General features: G+C 41.3%; 1 protein-coding gene across 1 annotated transcript in view; it reads right to left on the reverse strand.

Annotated features, from left to right (window-relative positions):
* Window positions 1-1,539: 1,539 nt before the first annotated feature.
* PELI2 (pellino E3 ubiquitin protein ligase family member 2) overlaps window positions 1,540-20,842 on the reverse strand; it is a 67,266-nt gene continuing 47,963 nt past the window's right edge. Inside the window, exons 4-7 of the mRNA XM_058807696.1 lie at window positions 11,472-11,573; window positions 6,458-6,655; window positions 5,987-6,175; window positions 1,540-2,132 (exon numbers count right to left, since the gene is read on the reverse strand). Of these exons, the coding sequence (XP_058663679.1) occupies window positions 1,554-2,132; window positions 5,987-6,175; window positions 6,458-6,655; window positions 11,472-11,573 (1,068 nt within the window). The 3' untranslated portion in view covers window positions 1,540-1,553. The remainder of the gene's footprint in view (window positions 2,133-5,986; window positions 6,176-6,457; window positions 6,656-11,471; window positions 11,574-20,842) is intronic.

Raw genomic sequence — 20,842 nt, forward strand, 5'->3', positions numbered from 1 at the left:
TCCATAGTAAACATTTATCAGCTCTCTTAAAAAGTCACGAATTTCAAGTGATCCACTTCAGATGTACCACCCCAGTGCATATATTTGATTATATTTGAATGTTGTTTGATTTGCAAACATTTGGGGGAAAAAAAGAGATACAAACACAACTCAATCTGCAAAAGAAAAGGTGACAGATGGCAGCAAGTTGAAAAGTGAACAAAAACGCTCAGCTGAACTGGAAATGATGCTCTCCCTTCTAGTGAAAATGCTTTAAAGTGAGCTTAAAAAATAACTTATTTTAAATTGTTTTCTTTTAAATTTCAAAACATAACAGCACATAACCACAATGCACTGAAGCTCTTGAGACTCTAAACAGTCCCAGCCATGGGCTCAGATTTAAAGACAGACTAAGTGCTTTCCTAAATTCAGGTTTATGGAAACAATTTCTGTACCAGCTGTACCTAAACCTCCTGCTGTGGCACCACCCCTCATCACTGCAGCCAAGCCTGGGCACGGCTCTGGCTCCATCAGGGTGCCCAGAGCAGCTGTGGCTGCCCCTGGATCCCTGGCAGTGCCCAAGGCCAGGCTGGACAGGGCTGGGAACACCCTGGGACGGTGGAAGGTGTCCCTGCCCATGGCAGGGGGTGGAACTGATGAGCTTTAAGGTCCCTTCCAACCCAAACCATTTTTGGGAAACTCTGTGGCCTCCACTCACCCAAAGGTCCTGGGGAAGGAGCACTGAGGGCAAGCAAAGCAGAAATAAAAAAGGCCAGACCACACATACACAGAACATCAGCTTAAACCCCAGAGATAAGTATGGAAAAGAGCAAAGTTTCACCAGATGCAGGTTAAGTGGAAAAAAAACCAAACAAACCAGAAAAAAATGAGCCATCTCCCATACCTAATAGCCAGTGGATATCTACTACACTGAAAGGAAATCAATGCAGAGAGGATTTCCTCAGTTTCAAGTAATCTTTGATGCCTTTTTGGCCAGCTGTGTTATACCATAATAGATATTTTAATAGCTTTTATCCTCTACATTTTAGGCAGCTAATTTTTCTCTTACATATCCAATTATCTCTAGTGAACATTCACCTATGGTTGTCCACACATTCTGTATTTGCTCCTTGAGAAAACTATTCAAGTTAAATTATATTGCAAATTAAAGACAGTTACATTCTGTATGTTCCTTCTAGATTTGAAAAATAGGTTTTAAAGGCTTGTCAAAGTTTAGAAGAAAAAACCTTTCCATTAAAAAATCTTAGCTTAAAAAAATCATTTAAGACACCTTTTTCTGATCCAGGGTACTAATAAAAAGATTACAAATATACTACAATTTGACCAAAGGACTCCATGAATATGCTGCTTTCGAGCATGCAACACCACTGATATCTGTCGAGTTCCAGGTATCAATGTATCCCAACCCCACCACAGCCCCTCCATCCCCGCCCTACCGCCCCCCTGTATCAACAACATTATAAAAAAAGGTAAAATCTAGAATTAGTGGCAAAAAATCTTCACAGTAAACCGTTCGAAAAAACTTTTTATTGTGGTCATTTCCGTGCGGTTCCTCAGTCGATGGGGCCCTGAAAGATGAGCTTGACGCAGTTGTCCCCGGTGAGCTGCGTGGCGCAGAAGGGGCAGGCGGCGTGGAAGGCGTGGGTGCCGTGAGGCAGCGGGATCTGGGCCCAGTATTTGGCAGTTTTCTCGGAGCACACGTGTCCACAGGGGGTGAAGGCGTGCGTGGGGGGCCCGGCGTCCACGTAGAAGCCGGCCTCGCAGCCCAGCCACAGGGGCACGTAGCGGCCCACGGTTCTGCACATGGGGCACTCGCGCTCGTTCACCTCCGCGTCGCTGCGGTGGCCCCAGTTGTGGTAGCCGTGCACGTGGCCGCAGCTGAGGTAGGCCCAAGGCTGCTTCTCCTCCACGTCCTTCTTCTTCACCACGTCCTTGCGGGTCATGCTGGGGAAGGCCAAGGTGTTGAAGCCCACGGGGCACTGGGGCCGCGCGGCGTTGATCTCCTGCCGCAGAGCCTCGATGTGTTTCTGCGTCGGCGAGTGCAGCAGCCCGTCCGCCGTCCGCCACAGCAGCGTGGCCCCGCACAGGTCGATCAGGGAGCCGTCCTGCAGCACGTTGGTCTCGTTTTCCACCTGGAGGCAGGACACAAAGTGCTGTTACACACACTGTCATCGTGGTATTTTTGAAAAATCCCTTCGTCACCGTGATATCTTTTGAAAAATCCCATCGTCACCATGGTAGTTTTTGAAAAAAATCCCTTCGCCGGGATTTATTCTCCTGGAAAGCTGTGAAGCCTCCAAGAGAAATGTAAACAATGATCTGATTGCTTCTCCTTGCGTTTTGCTGCTTTTGTGCTAGGTGATTGCTTGATAGTGAATTGTTTTAATTTAATGAACAATCACAGTTCAGCTGTGTCAAGGCTCTGAGGAGTCACAGGTTTTTATGATTTCATTCTTGTTAAGCCTTCTCATGTATCCTTTCTCTATAGTTTAGTATAGTTTTAGTATAGCATTCCTATAATATAATATAATAATCAATATTCCTATATTATAATAATCAATATTCCTATAATATAATAATCAGCCTTCTCATATATCCTTTCTGTATAGTTTCAGTATAGCATTCTTTTAATACAATATAATATCATCAAATAATCAATCAGCCTTCTCATGTATCCTTTCCCTATAGTTTAGTATAGTTTTAGTATAGCATTCTTTTAATACAATATAATATCATCAAATACAATATAATATCATCAAATAATCAGCCTTCTGATGTGTCCTTTCCCTACTTCTTTAGTATAGTTTTAGTATAGCCTTCTTTTAACATAATACAATGAAATATCATAAAATAATAAATCAGCCTTCTGAGACATGAAATCAAATTCTCATCTCTTCCCTCGTCCTGGGACCTCACAAACACCACACAGACACCACAGTTCCTTTCTCAGCATTTAACCTGCTTAATTTTGTCTTACTGTTGTCCTGAATCCACCTCACCTCCTAACCTATATGTAGGATTATAATGAGCACTGCTCTCTTATTCTGTGCTTGTACAGGGGATTTGCATTTGCAGCTGCGATATAAATTATTATACAGTCTTTGGGCCCCTGAGCACGCATTTTTTTCCTCCAATATTGATTCTCTGTTCCTTTGTCATATTTCAGTAAGTCCTGATAGACTGAAGAAAAGACATGCCATTCCCTGAGGGCTGCATTAGCAGACTCTCTCCTGGAATTCTCTGCCCACATTACACTGACAGAAACTGCTCACACAGTAAAATTATAAAGTCATTTTTGGACTAAAAACTGCTACCCAGGACAGGCCAGCTCAGCTGTCCTGCCTCTCAGAAACCATTTTTTCAGGGGTTGTGGCAAGGGTCAAGCATTCTGCAGAAGCATGAACTCCCAGAGTGTCCCTCAGCAGCAGCACAGGTACCTGCATGCCTCAGCACTGCAGCAGACACAATCACCAGCTGAACTTCTCAGGTGACAAATCTGAAGTCACACAGGCTCGGTTTATGAACAATTACCCACCCCACTCATTAGCCCTCTTATTTAATGAGGTATGCCAAGCAAACACAGCCCCATCGTGCACTGCCTAAAGGCTTCTCTCTGATTAAATGCAGGTACTTACAACATTTTCAAGGGATTATGCCAAACACACATTGTACTCGACTGAAATATTCTTTATTTTAATGTCACAAACATACAAGCAATCCATGCTTTTACTATCAGTTCATTAGCAATGAATATATATTAAAAAGGCTTTTTATAAAATTAAAGAGAAAAGCAGACCTACTGCCTGGCTTTATGCACAGAAAGTATGCAGAAAACACCACTAATGCAGAACAAACAGCCAAATACAAACAAATGCATTAAGTAGGTCACATGAAATCATCACATCTGCCTAAGAATACTATGAATGACAACCAATTTAGCATTTACATTTTAATCCCGTTTAAATTCACAGATTAACTGTGGATCATCCTTGCACAATACACCTCAGTGTACAATCCAGAATACAGATAAAGGTCACCAGTGCCAAGTAATTTCAGCAGAAAAATGTAGTGGTTGAAGTAGAGATGAGAGAAGCCTTGATCTGATGCTCTTTTCAGATAATTCCTTCACAAACAGCAAAACAAAAAGCTCCCCTCATATGCAACATGTTCAATTCATTATACAGCCTGCATTTGGTTTTATGAACCCAATCAAGGAATACTGATCACATCAATACCAGTGTGCCATGCAATTTTATTTAAATGAGAATTCAACTCGTTTTGGATGCAGGGAGGGGGATTCATTTGTTTTGCTGTGCCTCTCTTTAGCAGCACTAAAAAGGTGTTTTGCTAACCACAAAGGCTGCAATTGCCACATCATCTGTCCAGGTCCCCAGGCAACATCTGCCTGCCACCATCAGTGTGACAAAGCAATTTATGTCCTGAAGGGTGTCTGCTGAAAGCAGAGCAGCCCAGCTCTACTCCCTCAACTCCTTCTGCAGTCAGCTTTCTGCAAAGCCAATGGCAGAGTTGCCAAGTCACTTAATTGAACTTCTCTCCTGGTTTTATGTGTCACAAGTCCCTGGCAGCTGAAATCCCTCACTTCTGGCAAAGGCAAAGCTCATCCTGCCTCACAGGAGAAAACAGGAATATACTTCCAGGGCTCCTCTTATCTTCCCAGCGGCAGGTAAATCAAACAGAAGCTGCCTTACCCAAACTGCTTTTGCACAAAAGTGGACTCTTCTGGCAGTACTGCAAAAGACAGCTCCCCATGCAGCAACTTCAGACATCGCCGTGTCCCAGGAGAACATTCCAGAGATGGAGACTCCAGAGCAGAGTTTATTTTGCTTTTACACTCTGTGCTATTTCAGTTGGAAAAGTGGCATTAGCAGAAAGTTCTGAGTGTTCTCCCACACACTCAGGAACAGAAGAACAGTGCAAAATCTGCTGTAACACACAGATTTACACACTCACAGTGCCACTGCTCAGGGACAGCCACCCTGTACCTGCCTGCATTCACAGCCAGGAAAACAAGCATCCTGTTACTGCTGAGTCAGAAGTGACACCGATAAAGAGTGACACACTCCATGCATTTTCAGAAGGCTAATAACAATTTTATTAGGAACCCACTCCTTTCTATACTCTAATTCTCTACAGGTGGACCTGATTGGTCCTTTAATCAAAACACCATCACCACTGGCTAATTATGAGGACACTAATTTGTAAACAAAACAGAAAACAGCTTGTTACAAAACACCACCTGTGGATTGTTTCCATTTGATTAATATCCTTTCTCTCCAGCTCCCTGAAACTTCCCAGACTGATTCATGGGAAAGCTGATCTAGCTTTCTGTCTCTCTGACCAGACTGTCACATCCACAGTACTCCTCCATTAATTTCAGTCACTTCCTGATGGAGTTCTGGATGTTGGAAATTCAGACTTTCTGTACAAACAGACTCTGACTTCCTGGAGAACACTACATTTGACCTGAAGCTGTGGAACAGGCTTCCAAAACTGATTGATAGCACTGAGATTACGGGTGTGTAGTTGGTTAGAAGTGTGTAATATCACAGGGTGGAAAACTCAGAGTTTGGGGTTTTAGAATATAGTAATAAATAGGAAGCAAGATAGAAGTTTTAGGGCAGAAGCAGGTTGTTCTTCTTTATCTTCTTTCCCCTTCATGGGTTTGGGTGTTATTTTGTAGTTGGACAGAAAAGTTCACAGTGGGGACTTTGAGTGATTAATTATTGGGTTAAAAGTGAAAATAATTTAGTGTCATTTCTTAATTTAGCCTTAAAAGACCTTGTAACAAGAGACAGTTAACCATTTTTTGTGCCTTGTTAATGAAAAACTACAGAACTCGCTGCTGTAAGACTGTGACACTGATAAAAAATAATAAACACCTGAGTCAAACGCAAACTATCATCTCATCCCAACCTCAACAAAGATAAAAATTAAAAAAAACCAAAACCAACAAGTTCCCACTCACCAGTTTGCCCCTGTGCTGAGCAGACCTGGTCTCCCGGAGCGTGTAGACGTCCCCACAGACAGAGATCTCCCTCCACACCCCGGGCTTGGACTCCTCGGTGAAGCCTCCCTTGGGGTGCATCACCAGCACCCCGTTGGTTGTCAATCCATCCATGTGGCCATCAGGGTTTTTCCACTTGGCTGCTTTTTCCTAGGTGTGACAGAAACACATCAAAGCAACCTAAAGAAAATCCTCTAACAGCTCCTCAAGTGCAGCTTCATTGTTAAAGACAATTATGACCACGAGTCTCTGCTGGTGATAACTCAGGCACATAAAAATGCAGTTTCTATTTAACACTGCAGCTGGTGCATTGGAGTAATAAAAGCCTAATGACAGTACAAGTTATCAACAAGTACAAGGAGATTTGGGGGCTGGAAAGTAACAGAATAGAAACCAGAGCTTGCTTGTAACATCATTATTAGCAGTACTTACACCAAGAAATATATTTTTAGATGAGTCAAAGCCAGCTGCAAAGATCCTTGCTGTGTATGGTGGGTTCCTGTCACAAACAATCCTGCAGGCAAATCGGGAGATGGTGCTCTGGGTGATCTGGGTTTCATCACTGTTTTGATTTCCTGAAATAGTGTCTGTTACTACAAAGTCTATGGGGCTTTCTGTGGACCTCCCAACCTGCAAAAAAAATTAAGATAATGGTATAAATAGAAATACCTACAGAAATATGAAGCATTGAGGACATAGTTTTGCCAGGTTAATACTGATGATATCAGCAAACTTCTATGTACTGAATTTCTGGATGGCAAGATCCAACCAGAGACTAACCTGTATTTCCACATTTGTCCTAGGCAGAAATATGTCACAGGCATGGAATGACAAATTTTCACTTACCACAAGTGATGTTCATGCTTGCTTGAAACAGATCAACACAGCTGATCTGTTTGATAAGAGTATTGTCACCAAAAAATGTATTATCACCTTGCTATTTCCTCATCCAACCACAGCAAATTACTCTACCACTACATTCTGTCAGTTGAGAAAGCACTAGCTTGGATTGACAAGTTTTATTCACATTTTCTAGTTCCAAATACATTTGCCACAAAAATAAAGCACTTCTTTTAGACCAGAACTTGGTTATTTTGATATGTCATAAGAAAGAGCTACCAACCTTCAGGTTTTCAGGATTTGTAGTCCCTGAAAGAAGAGCTGTCAGGCAAAACCCACCCTATGTTGAAATTTATTCCTAATCATGCACATGCATGACTGAGATAGTTAAAACATTTTCTTGAGTTGATCAGAAATTAAACACACCCAGTAGTGTGTGGACAGTAAGACTCAGTAATAGACAGGAAAAATTTTCTTTCTTCTCAGCTAAAAATTTTAATTCCAAATCTGGAAACATCTGGGACAGAAAACTTCATGACTACATGGATGGAAGGATCTGACTGCCAGACAGTGAGGCTTTATCAATATTTCTACAGGCAAATTAGTGTTACACCAACTTTGAGCTTAACTGGGAGAGTGGAGCTGAGGAACAAGGAGGGGAACAGAATATTAATTTTACAGACACCTTGTGATCAAACAGAATTAGGAATACTCTTCATATGGAACTACCTTCAGTTATCAGGTATCTCCATTGATATTAAATAACCTCCTCACTAAACATGATCTCACTGTCCCCCCAGAAGTTCAGATCTTGATGGGGAGCCATGTATGGCTCTATCATTAACAAACATCTCTGCAAACTAAATCTGCTTTAAAGAAACACTGTTACAGAGTTAAGGAAATGAATACTATCCACACCTAAGCCTTGTCACAACTGGATTGATAAGAACAGTGCAGGGATCTCTGCTGTGCTTCTGCTTCAAGCTCTGTGTGCAGGCTGCAGTGTAACACATGTCAGAATTCCTGACACCTCCGGTTACTGCCTCCACATCACAGGGCTCAGCACAGGCAGAAAATGGCATCAGCTCCCTGCACAGCAAATACTCAACAAGGCCTAATCAAAAGTCTACATTTCAATTTCCCACACAAAGTGTCTACTAGAATACCCAGGAGAGAGAGTTTAGAAACTATTTAAGATGGGATATTCCTGATTTATAGAACTTGACAACTTGAAGCTAAATCTTACAAAGCAATATTCTTCTTCCTTTTACAGCATTATTTCTACCAGGTTTCTATTTCCAATACAAAGCAATTCCTGCTAAGAATCAGAACTGAGCAGCAGCCGGAACCTCATGAATAACTTTTGACTGTTCTCCATCTGTACATGGAGTCTCTTAAAGGATAATCAATAACAAATATGAAATTAATTTGTTCATAACAAGTTTCTGCCTCTTGCAGTCTCTGAAATAGATCATTCTCTCAAAGCTTTTAGATGCAATTAGAGAAAAATCTGCCTCATTTTTCCTTAAAGGATGACAAAGCACACAAGTGTGTGCTCCCAGCCTTACATCACAGTAATCATTCACCATGAAATTCCAATTTCTTTAGATATAACCATTAAGATCTTAAAAAAGCACATAGATGCATTGTTTATAAGCTCTAGAATGATATTAAGTAGTATTTTATATAAACACTTTAGTACTTATCTCATTTGTGTCACAAGTATGTCTGTACAAAATCAAATCTTTTAAATATTTGGTTTTCTTCCCTTTTCCAGTTGAGAAAACCTTCTAGAGCATCAGTCTCATGTATTGTGCTATTTTTCAGCATTTGAATTTATTTGAAAAAGTGGCCTTCAAAATCTGGCAATTTTCTCAAGCTCTGTATTAAATCATGGATTTGGGTTTGAGATCACCTGAAAAGCAAGTGCCTAAGGAATAAATGGAAAACTTGATGCTATCAACATCCACCCTGCAGAACTTTTACTCATCTGCAGCTGCAGCCAGACCACAGTCACTACAGACCCAGTCCATTATTCAGAGCTGCTCTTTACACCCTTCATTACTCATTTTTCTCCCATTTTCCACCACAGCACAGAAGACTTCCTTCTTTTAGCAACTTCAGGCTGTACTTTGGGACCTTTCTTGTTACCTGTGCCATCTAATTTCCCCAAGTTACTTCCAACAAGAACCCATAAATGTGCCAGGTGCTGCAGAGGCAGCAGAGTTGTGTCCTCTGCAGGTGATTGTTAAACTGTGTGAAAGGCAGGCTTTGCTGCTGTCAGTGAAACACTGCTCCTGACGAGAAAACTCTGCCAGCACAGAATTTAACAGCTGCAGGTTCAGGGCTTCAACAGAATTTCACTCTGGTGAGAGTGAGAATTGGACTCTGCATCTTCTGAAGGGTCATTTTTCAGAAAAAAAATCAATGCTTTGTATTGAATGTACCTGCTTCTTGTATAAACTTGTGGTTATTTAGGGTAGGAGCTGCACATTTTGGGTTTTGTAGTAGCATGAGCAGATATAATCAACCCATTTTCACCATGAAGGAACAGGTTCAACTTCACCTAATGCATCATCAACAGAATGGTTAAACTCTGAAGAAAATCTTCATTTATAGCAGCACATGGGTGCTGGAGCATACAGAGCCTGGGGGATGCTAGAAGAACACATTTGTGCATTCTTTTTTGTAATTAAATGAAGAAATCTGACCTGGGTGCCACTCAGACAAAGGTGCACAGCAGCATTCGCACACAGATTTCATAATATAGTTACATTTAAAAAACCCAAAACTACAAACAACACAGCAGAACAGCTCAAGAAGCACAGTGGGAATAAAGAACAAAAAGCCAAGATTTGCCCAGGATAATACATGTTAACTGCAGTCAAAGTGGGGCCTCAAGGTTCAGGATAATCCTGTGGTCCGGGAATTATCCTTCGCTTTTCAACTTCCACATCCTACACAAGCCAAGAACACACATTTACAAAGAGCACATCAAACTCCAAGCACTGTCTGTCCAAGTGATGCCTGACCAACAATGAAACTCTGCTCTGTTGATCAACAAACATGAATTTTGTCATCATGTACCACAGGGCTGCACTGAACATCCTCAAGGAACTTTTGTCCAACAGATTCATGAGAACAGTTACAATCTAGTGGCTCATATAAATAATGGAAACCTCTTCAGCTGCTCTGGCCCTGCTTCAGGGGGAATTATTGCCACAGCCCAGCACACAACTCCTGCAGGCCAATGCATGGAATGCAACCCTCAGGAAAGAGCCAGAGAGCAGAAACCTGACCCAGGACACAGCACTCGAGGTCACACTGAGATCAAGTCCCAGCAGGACCCCCACACACACTCCAAGACTGAAGTGGTGCCTTATTCCCCCCCAAAAAAGCTGTATACCCACCACTAGGACACTATGCAATAGATTTTTATGCCCTGAAAAAGCAGCTGTTCTGCAACTCTTTATTCATTTTTCATTGTACTCAAGAAGAGGAAAAATCCAGCTTTCAAAAATGGCTTTTCAAAATTTATATACAGGAAAAAATATGTGCTGTAGCTACTCAAGAGCTAAACAAGCATCACACAGTAACCCCAATGGATAGGTTACATTTTTTTTTTCACTAGTCAACACAGAAAAACCTATTTCAGTTCATCCTGGCTGTTCAATCCTTCATTCTGCAGCAAATGAGTAAGACTGGGTCTTAATCAATTTCTATTTGGACCTAATAGTTTCAGACACAGTAGAAAATTTAATATAGAGCAAAACACAGAAGTCAAGAGAAGCAACAACACCTCCAAAGAGTTATTTCCTCTCTGTCAACAGCACTCAGCTGCTGGCCCTTCTAAATATGAAATGCTGAATGAGGAGGGATAACAATTCGTGGTGAGATGCTCTAGATAACACAGACCTGGCAGTCTAGAATGAAAAGGGTTGGATGGCATGTTTGGGTTCCCCAAATTTGAAGTCCAAGTACACACTTATAATTTCTGCTCTCTTATTATACATAAAAATAACCATGGCACAAGAATAGCACTTAGGTTATCAGATTGGTAAATGATGCAGAAAAACACAAATGCAGACAGGGGACACTGAGCACGTGCTGGACAATGATGGGAGCTTAGAGAAACTCAGCCCACGCCACCTGAGGGATCTGCACACTCCTCAGAACTCAGCATAATGAGTGAAATGATAAATATCATTTATCACTGGTCTGTCCCCCCTACTCCCAGCTCTTTTACCTTCCTCCTTCCCCATCCCATGTCCTACTCCTTCCTCTTCCTTTTTATTCCATGATTGTCTGGAGGGGGTGGGTGTAATTCTGTGCTAATTCATGAATCCAAACAGAGCACACTTTTCTCTCCAGTACTGTTTGTCTTGGGAGAAAAGGCAGAGCACAATTAAAGGAGTAACTCAGTAAGATATTAACAGTGGGTTTGCAAAGAGCAGAATAATGCAAAATTTCCAAGTGCTCCCATATGAATGCAGCTGGGTGAGGCTGTGGAAATCCCACAGGTCACAGAGAATACCCAGAGGATAAGGCAGAACTGGGGTTTCTTATGATGTTTTTAAAAAATAATCCAAGTATTTTAGAGCCTTACCTGAAACATGTCTGTATCTCTGTCATGAATATATTCCACAACAACTGTCTGGGTTCTGGATAATGTGTAAGAGATGCTGTGGTGGCCTTTTGAGCTGACTGCCTGTGGATAAAAAAAAAAAAGATGTCTATTACACACAAAAATATTGTAATCAAATCATTTTTCTACATAAACACCTTTGCTGTGATCAGGAAAAGCGGTGTAGGGTAACATGTTATTACAAGGCTGGCTAAGCACATACAATAGGATTCCTTTTGTTTTTTTTTAATGGAAAACCCCAAGCTGCACTTGTTTGTTTCTAGTTCAGAAGCACCCAATACATTTTTATATGTATTTTTACATACATATCATTTTTATATGGTATTCTGTACGTAAAAAATATTGTATTTTTTCTAAACACCTTTTTTCTCTGAAATTATATTCAATTCCTAACCCTTGCAGCAACTTGTACCCTAGCAAAGACATGGAACTGAGGGAGTTTTGGCTTGTTTATTTTTGAAGGAAGTGAACAATAGAACTGATTTGCAGTTAAAAGCCAGGACTTCAGGTTAAGTAAATTTCTGGTTATATCAGAAAGAGCCCAGCAATTTTATATAACTGGTGACAAAATCCAGACTTTCAGTGTGGTTTTCCTCATTAAAGGGTACTTCTTACTACCTGTCAAAGTAGACTGGTGTCTACAGATATGGATTTGGCATCAAAGATTAAAAAGGATTTCAGTATTTAAAAGAAGACAGCAAGAGGACAGCTCCTGTTTTCTGCTTTATCTCACCCAGACTGAGGGAAACGAGCTGAGAAACTGAATTTATTGGCTACCAGGGAAATAGATGTAAATATAAAGGTCCATCTAACCACACACAATTCTGGAAGGTAATGACTGTTACTGCTCAGAAAACACTTTGCAGACACTTAAGCAATGAATTAATAAGTTAATTAAGGCTTTCTCCAGTTTTCAGTTAAGGGGATAATTTCCTCCAAGAAGTTCTCTCACTTGCTCCTTTCCTTTGTTCTGCTTTTCACCTTAAGAATTCACAGAGAGGGATGGTTAAACTAAACAACTAAATATATTCTACTCATCTGCCTGCCATCCCTCACAAAAGCCTAAATTATGCCAAAGCTCCATCAATTATTGAACAAATCATTAAAAATACTTCTGAATGTTGGAGGTATTAAAAACATCTATGTGCATACTAAAAGCCTGCTAAGGGTTAGCAAGAGTATTTGACAAAGAATTATTGAAAACACGTAATTGAAGAATTGTTTCTTGCAAACCTCACGCATTTACAACCAGACAATGCTTTTACAATGTGCCTCTTGCTGGAAGCTCTAGCACCTGTTCTAGTGGAACATTTCCTTGCCAATGGCAGAGGGGTGGAACTGGGTCATCTTTAAGGTCCCTTCCCACCAAACCATTCTAGGATTAGGCAATAAAACCTTTCTCAGTACTTCTTTTAAAACTTGAAAACAAAGTCTAGGCATTGTAACAGCTGAGAAGTGATGTAAACACACTTGGTAATCAGTAAAAGCCAAATTCTGAACTTCCCAGATTATTTATAGTATTTTGTAATAACCACTACAGTGGCACACAGTTGCAAGAACAAATGACACACAAATGCAGTTTGGACTATGTCACTACACTCTGTGACCTGCCAGGACACTGAGCTGTGCTCTCAATTTTTCCTCTGTGCCTTTTTGACAACTAAGAAAGGGATCTCAAACCCTAGGGCAGGTCTCAGGTGCTCCTAGGATATAAAAGAAATAAAGGTGTTCTCAGGATATAAAAGAAAAAAAAAAAAGAATGAAGTGAAATAAAGAAATAAACAGGAGATCCTTACACCTCAAGTTTTACGCTTAATATCTCAATAATCAGTTCATACTCATTATCAGCTATCAGCATTTCAAAGATGAGAAAGCAACAGCTTTCCTACACAAGATTTCACTCATTTCCACAAATGTGTGTTGCAGCAGAGGACAGAGTGTAAATGTGGCGGTCCTGCCTGCAGCTCCAGCCACCAGCCCCCAGGTAAAGCTCCCAGGCAGGGACGTGTGCCCCGAGCTCATCCTGCGTCACACAAGCTCCCGCACCACTGGGAAGCTTTGCTGAGAACCCAAGCCGAAAGTTTTAAGGTCTGATGGAAAAAGCACAGAGGGAAACACACAAAGACTTCCTGAATTACTGAGTCAGGTCGTGCCCCACGCCTACAGAGCTCAGATATATTAATAATACTGACCAGGGTCAGTGTGTCCTCTGAAATTCCAGGGTAGGACATAATCTTCTTTTCTCTGTGTGCTCCTTTCCCCTCCCAACTTTTCTTTCCCATCTACTCCCCCCCTCCTTTGTTTTCCATTATTTATACTCAGTTATTTTCAGTGAAGAAAAGCTACATTTAATTTCCTGGAATTGTGTAATCATTTTTGGAAAAAGCAAAGAACGTTATGAGAAATGTTTCAACTTGTGTGCTTTCACAGTTTGCTCAGCACCAACAGTTACTCTCAAATTCAGACACTTTACAGATATTTTAAGTGCTAGTCTCAAAGCAATTGGTCACTTCCAAGTCAAAAAATAATAAAAAAAAGTGACAAGCAAAAGTATTTTAGGAGCTACACAAAACAGTGGAAGTTAAGACTCCTAATAAAACACTACTGCAAGTGGAATGCAGACACAGGCAAAATCATGATGAAAAGATTTTGACTGCTTGAGGAAATACAGAACCACACTACTACAAGTCCCAAAAGAGTCTGGAGATTGATTGTACAAATCTGGGTTTTTTGCAACCAAAATAGTGAGTTTGCCTTTTTAGCATTCAAATTTTCAGACTGCTTTCCCTGTCAGCAGGATTCCCTCCTCAAACCCCTCAATGCTGTCACATAACTGCCCTGGTGTAGCAGCTGAAGTTGTGACAAAAGCCCTGATTCCCACAAGAATTACAGCAGCTTCACAAGTTTTAACTGATAAATTCAGAGTTTTGGGCTGGACAACACCATGCCCACCTTCCAGGCAGGAAAAAAGACAAGGAACAACAAGAACTTGGCACTAAACTCTACCTCTGCCTCTTCACCATCACTCCAAGGCTACCAAGACCCACCAGAGCAACACTGGGTATTTTCAAAGCTTTTTCTTAGAATCCACTAAGCTTTTGAGTGAGTGGAACTGTAGAATCATTTTAGTTTTAAAACACCTTTAAGATCATCAAATCCAACCATAAATCTCAGGTTTCACCTGAGTAGTGAGGGAAATCTTCCTTCAGGCACTTCCAGCATTTTGGGCTCCTTTACTCGAGCAGTTTGTTCCTATTTTTCAGGTTCTTAAAAGTTTAATGAAAATTATAAATTGAACAGGAAAAAAAAACAAAACCAAAACATCCTGAATTTGTTCCCAACAGATACAAATGCTGGAAAAATCTCACTAACATCCATAGCCTGAGCTTACCAAGCCAATCCAGGCTGGACACAGAAAATTCCACCCCTTGTCCAGCAGAAATGTTGGGGAAACACAGCCTGGGTGAATCCAGCTGCTACACAACACTTCATTTTCTACATTTAACTGCCTCAAGGTGCTGAGTTCAAGCAATTCCCTTTGGAAGAAACAGCAAAGTGAAGGCGAACTGACAAAAACCCTCTGGAGGAAAAGGGGGAACAAACAGCACTAAGAGATTTTTCCAGACTGATTCCACTGCTAGTAACTATGTCCATAGTGGGGCTGAAGGATTTTTAGAAGTCCAAATGCCAAAGAAAAGCAGGAAGGGAACCCTGAGTGCCATATTCTACATGGCATGAAGGGACAGATTTGGCCCGCACTTTTCCAAGACAGGGCTCGTGTTTGCACAGCAATCCATCCATCCCCATGGGGCTTCCCAGATGGAGGCTCCAAGCCTCACTGGATGCTGAACCTGCTCTTAAGGTGAGCAGGAAAATTCCTCCCTATTGCTCCAGGCAAACCCCACAGCTCCCCACTACACTTCAAGATTTGTGTTCTGGTGATTTTGGACCAAAACTGCCCAATTTTAACAGAGACTGAAAGGAGAAGGCCCATGACCTCACAACAACATGGCCCAAGCAAATGTTCCTTTTTTTTTTATTTTTAATTTTTCAGCTTTGCTAGTAGCTCAAGTTTCCAGTGATATCCTTCCTGCTGGCTGGAATTACACTTGGCTTTGGTTTTTCCCCTGCCTCCTTACACACACGTTTTCATTCTTGCTCCTTTCTCTCCGTTTTGAGAACAAAACCTCGTTGCAGCACTTTGCCCTCACAATCAAAGCAGCAGCTAAAGGCTATGACTTACAAATCTGTCAGGTCTCAGAGGAGCCAAGATCAAATAGAGATCAAACAGAGTCTGCTTTCCCAGCAGCAACACTGCAACTCTGGCAGCCCCTGGAATATCTCAGTCCATCTCAATTCTTTGCTCTCCACTCACTCCCTGGAAAGGGGATGCTATCAGTTTCATCAGCATTTCAAGAAGGGAGAAAATCAAATTGCCTCACCCCATGTAAAGGCACCTCATAGATAAAGGGAATAAGAATATATAAAGGTTATATTTAAAACCAGTGTTTCTTAGTGTTCTGCTTTTTCAGCCAAGATACGGGGAAAAGGAGGGAATAAAACTAGAACTTAACAAATCTTCAACAGATTATCCCCAGGAGCAGAAACAGCTCTTTATTCAGAATTTCCACCTTTTTCTCCCACACTGATTTCTGTCTGTGCTCAGGCAGATGTTCCCTGCCTGGGATCATGTCCTGGTGTGCCACAGCAAAGCCCTGCACACTGACAGTGCTGCTCATTCCCCTGAGTCACCTCCAGCCCAGAGTTCAGGAACAGGTCAGGAGCTCACTGCACGATTACATCAACTGAACACTGGTAAGTCCAACCTTCCGTGTCAGGAGCCTGTCAGTGAACTGCAGAAGCACATCCCAAAATTCTCAGAGCCTTTACTTGCAAAGCTTGCAGGGAGCAAGTCTAATCCACTTCTAGAAATAGAGATTTTATTGCTTCCTCCTGGCTTGCAAACCATGTTTCCAAGGAATGAAAAAAAAAAAATAAAACATCTCAGCATTTGGAAATTTGAAATTAATTCCCTTGTGGCAGGTGAGCTCCCCAAGGAGGGCAAGAGGGACTTAACATTATTATGGTCACCAACTCCTGTGCAGTATAGCAGAAATAAAAGCTAAAATCCATTAAGAAAGAGGCAGATGTCTCACAGGAAGGGCTGCTTCATCAGAATAGGATTTTTGGTTTAGTTAATTAGGTTAGATTAGGACAATAAAATGATTTATGGGAACACTTTAGTTTTCTTTGTTGGTAGCTGAGCTGACCGACACCACAGTGATGTGTTTAAAATTAATGACAGCAGAGCCTTCATGAGTTAAATGCTTTCAGACTTGGCTGCCGGCCTTCCATTGCTTTTATAAAAAGAGAACACAAGAAACACTCAGGGATGTCAGACAAAAGATCTTGCAACTTAAAAGGAAGCTTTAGCCAGCAAGGAAGGAAGCCTTCAAAAGGGAAGAACACATCCCATTTCCAATGGATTTTTGGGCAGACTGGCTGCCAGAGCCAGCAGACTCTGAGCTATCATAAGAAAACATAACAAAAGCTCCTGAGCATGAGCCACTGATATTTTACCCACATCAGAAAAGCATGTCCACCACTTGGGAAGTTTCCCAGCAAATTAAGACAAATGCCAATAGAACATTAGCTAAAGAAAGGCTGTTTGCAATTTTACTCTGTCTCAAACCTAACAGTAATTGCCCAGAATTGCTGCTTCTGTAACACAGTATTTCAATAAATTTACACTGACCTCTGCCTACTGATACAGCTATTATATATATACTGTAATTTTCCTACAGCCTTCTGCAAAGAAAGACACATTATTATGGAAAACTTAAGGGTTTAATGTGCCTGTAGGAGAGACTGAAATATCTGAATCAACCAGAACCACTGGCTCAGTTCTTTTAACTCTGCATCTGCTTCCTGCACAGCTCCATACAATCCCATTCTTCCAAGATTTTCCCTTTCTTTATAAACACTGCAACTGCAACAACATCCATGCAGTCATTTTTGAAATATCAATGTTAACACCTTGTCTGTCTCTAATACTTCAGCTGTCAATTTTCTCTTGACAACTAAATGAGTGTTAGGAAATGACCAAAAAAAACAACCAAGAACCAGTAACTGCATGTATGGAAGGAAATGTGCCACCCCAAAGAAATTAAATTTTGTCACTTTGAAACAATCTATGTGAGGCACTGTCTGCAATCCCTGTCACAATGAACAGGCTGAAGCATGAATATATCAGGTCACCCACCCAAATTCCCTTTCCTGAATGTAGATCACCCCCAAAACTCAAAGCTCAGTGACTACACAGAAACAAAGTCAGCACAGTGTGGTTTATTTACACTTCACATTTTTATGGCTTCTGAAGCACTCCCAGGTTTGTTCTGTGCACCCTTTCCCTCTGAGGCTGGAGGGGACAGAAGGGACAACACATTTGTCTGGAGCACACATCAAAGCCATCTGCTCCAAGTGCACATGTGGGGTTGTGTGTTGCCACTGGAGCACTTCGCCATTAATCAACTCAACAGGCAGATGTTAAAACCATTTTTTTATCCATTTGCTGAATCTGTGTTGTTTTAGACAAGCAGCCAATACCACACACAGCAGCCTCTCCAGAGAGGCAGCAATAAAACATGCCATCCCCTAATTCTCTGGTTGGGTCCTACAGCAAGGAAGGAGGCAGAAAGGGAGAAGTTTCTTAGATAGGAAACTTTCTAGTTTTTCCTAGATAAGCTACTGTAAAGCTAAATCAGGGCTGATAAAGACACTTGGTTATACAGAAGAATGTAGAGTAGGCTACTCCTCAAACAAAAGGGAGTATTCAAAACACCTTCAAAATGCACAGGGGGTGTTGGTGAAACTGCACAGACTGAAGTTAGGGGTCCAAACCATCATTTTTGCAGCCAATGACCAGACCAGAGTCCCTCCTCATTCCTAGGACTCCTGACCAGCTCTGCAAGCCCAGTTGTTCCCCCTAATAAGTAAAAGCAGCTCAAAGCAGACACCAGTTTACCCCAACACACACCAGCTTTATGACACTGTAGCTGCTTTGTAAATCACCAACTTTTGGTGGTTGTGAACCAACACTTTACAGAACCAACCTATGAATCATTTTCTTCTGCCTAATTGCACCTTTTCGCTTTTCCAGCCCTTAAGATCTTTCTTCTCTGCTTCCATTTTCTTCTGCCATGTTCAGTAGCAATATATTACAAGTGATCTTTCATCCATCTTTGGAATTATCTGTGTTTTTCCTCTTTTAGTCAGTTTGCTGAATTTCCTCCCCCAAACAGACCAGAGCCAGAGACAGCCCAGAGGCATCACACAAAACTGCACCAGTGTCAGATACATCAATTACCCAAAGCATAAATCATCCTTCCCAAGATCCAGAATGCTGCTCTGGACACATTTGTGCCTGCACATTGCTGTGACACTTTCTAGCACAGCTGCTCTAGAGCTGCCTGCTGGGAACCCTGTGTTGAGGACAATTTCAGCTGCTTTGGGGCCTCAGGAGACATTTTTGCTTATCACTGTCCTATGCAGTTTAATCTGTTTCATAGGAGACCTTCAGTGGTGTTGTATCAAACTGTCACACGCAGATTTTTACAAGTCTTGCATTTTTTCGTATTTGTACTCAACAATAACTTATCCACACTTTAAAAAAAAGTCCCACTATTTCTTATTTATTCCAGCAGGGATTCTCTTTTCATTGTCTTAACTGATCACTACAGACTATATGGGGATCTTCCACTGTATTACAGGTTAGATCTCCATATTCCTCTCAGTACAGATTACACTCAAATTATTAAATAATCTTTTGGACACCAGTGAGACTTTCCCTCATGTGTGACTTTTTGGAAAGCAAAACTTCTGACCCCAAAACTCCCGGCATTAATTTCCTAAGAGTAGGATTTCTCTAGGAAGACTATAAGACTATAGATTTAAACATGAAGGCATAAACATGATTTTGTCACTGCAGCTGGATCACATCCCCAAATCTCTTGACACACCCACAAAAATATCAGTAATTAGAGAAGGATGCAACAGTGTTTGTAAGTGAGCACTCTGGTGCCAACAGGCTACAATTCATTTATACACATCAGAACAAAAGCAGCAGATGCCTGGCTACACTCATGTATTTGGGTATGCCAAGCACACAAAATAGCCACAAATTAGAATCCTTAACTAAAAGCCAGACAAAAAAAAAAGAAAAAAAAAAAGAAAAAATATAGTGATAAAGTCCCCTCAAGGGCTTCTATCAATCCACAGCCTGAAAGATTTGTACACTCAGCTCATCAGCAGTGAATGCTTCTGTGAATCAAAGCACCCCTGAGCACCAAGCTGTGCCTGCCTGCCAAGGAGAGCACACAATAACACCAGGAGAGGCTGCAGATCATTCCACAGCTCCCAGAATCCATGAACTGCATCTGACACGAGTCACTTTTACATTAAGACAGCCAAAGACTCTCCAGACAGTTACCTTAACAGACCTGTTAAGCAGCTGCACAAAACCCTCTCAAGAGAGGGGGGAAAAAAAGCAAATTCTTCTTGCCAAAAAGCCATTCAGTGCTTCTAGAAAGCAGTTAAGATTTTATAGAGCCCATCAAGGGACAGAAACTGCTTTCTAGAAATCACACTATGGAATATTGTCCTGCCAGAACAAACCCCAAAGCAATCAGATTATTTTTTACTGGTCTGGATTGCTGCAGGAATTGCAACAAGTCATTGCAAACTGGACTTCGTGGCAATTTCCTCTGTGGAGACTTTCAACAATAAAAAAAATCCTGTAAAATAGTTCAACTGGTGTCAAGTTTGCCCAACTTGGTACTTGAACCAAGTTGGGCAAACTTGACACTAGCTCTGGGCAAAAGTATGTTAAGCCCACTTTTCAAACAGAGCTTCCTTATTGCAAGGGAATTCTGGGGGCAGAATACACAAAACAGGTAAATCTGTAGGATCTGGCTCCTACAGGAATAAAAGGGATGATTTGACCCCTCAGTTCACTAACAAGTTAACAGCTCACATCTTGCATGTGGGGAAAAAAAAATCCCTTTGGGTTTCTTTAGCCCTACAAGTGCACAGTGAACACAGTATTTATTTGTAACCTTTCCAGTTCTCATTTATACACATTACCAAGCATCTTCCTGGGCAAAGTTCAGAGCTTACTCACATTCCTCACACACAACTTAGTGTATTTAAAAACACACACACACTCTGAACTGTGTTTAACTGAGCTACTTAAGTGATTTAAGTCAACAAGATAATACATTAAACAGCAGTCAGAATTAAATCCTGATTTATGTGCTGCACTGGAGTTGAAAAAT

Source organism: Ammospiza caudacuta, chromosome 6 (assembly GCF_027887145.1).
Source record: "Ammospiza caudacuta isolate bAmmCau1 chromosome 6, bAmmCau1.pri, whole genome shotgun sequence".
Taxonomy (NCBI): domain Eukaryota; kingdom Metazoa; phylum Chordata; class Aves; order Passeriformes; family Passerellidae; genus Ammospiza; species Ammospiza caudacuta.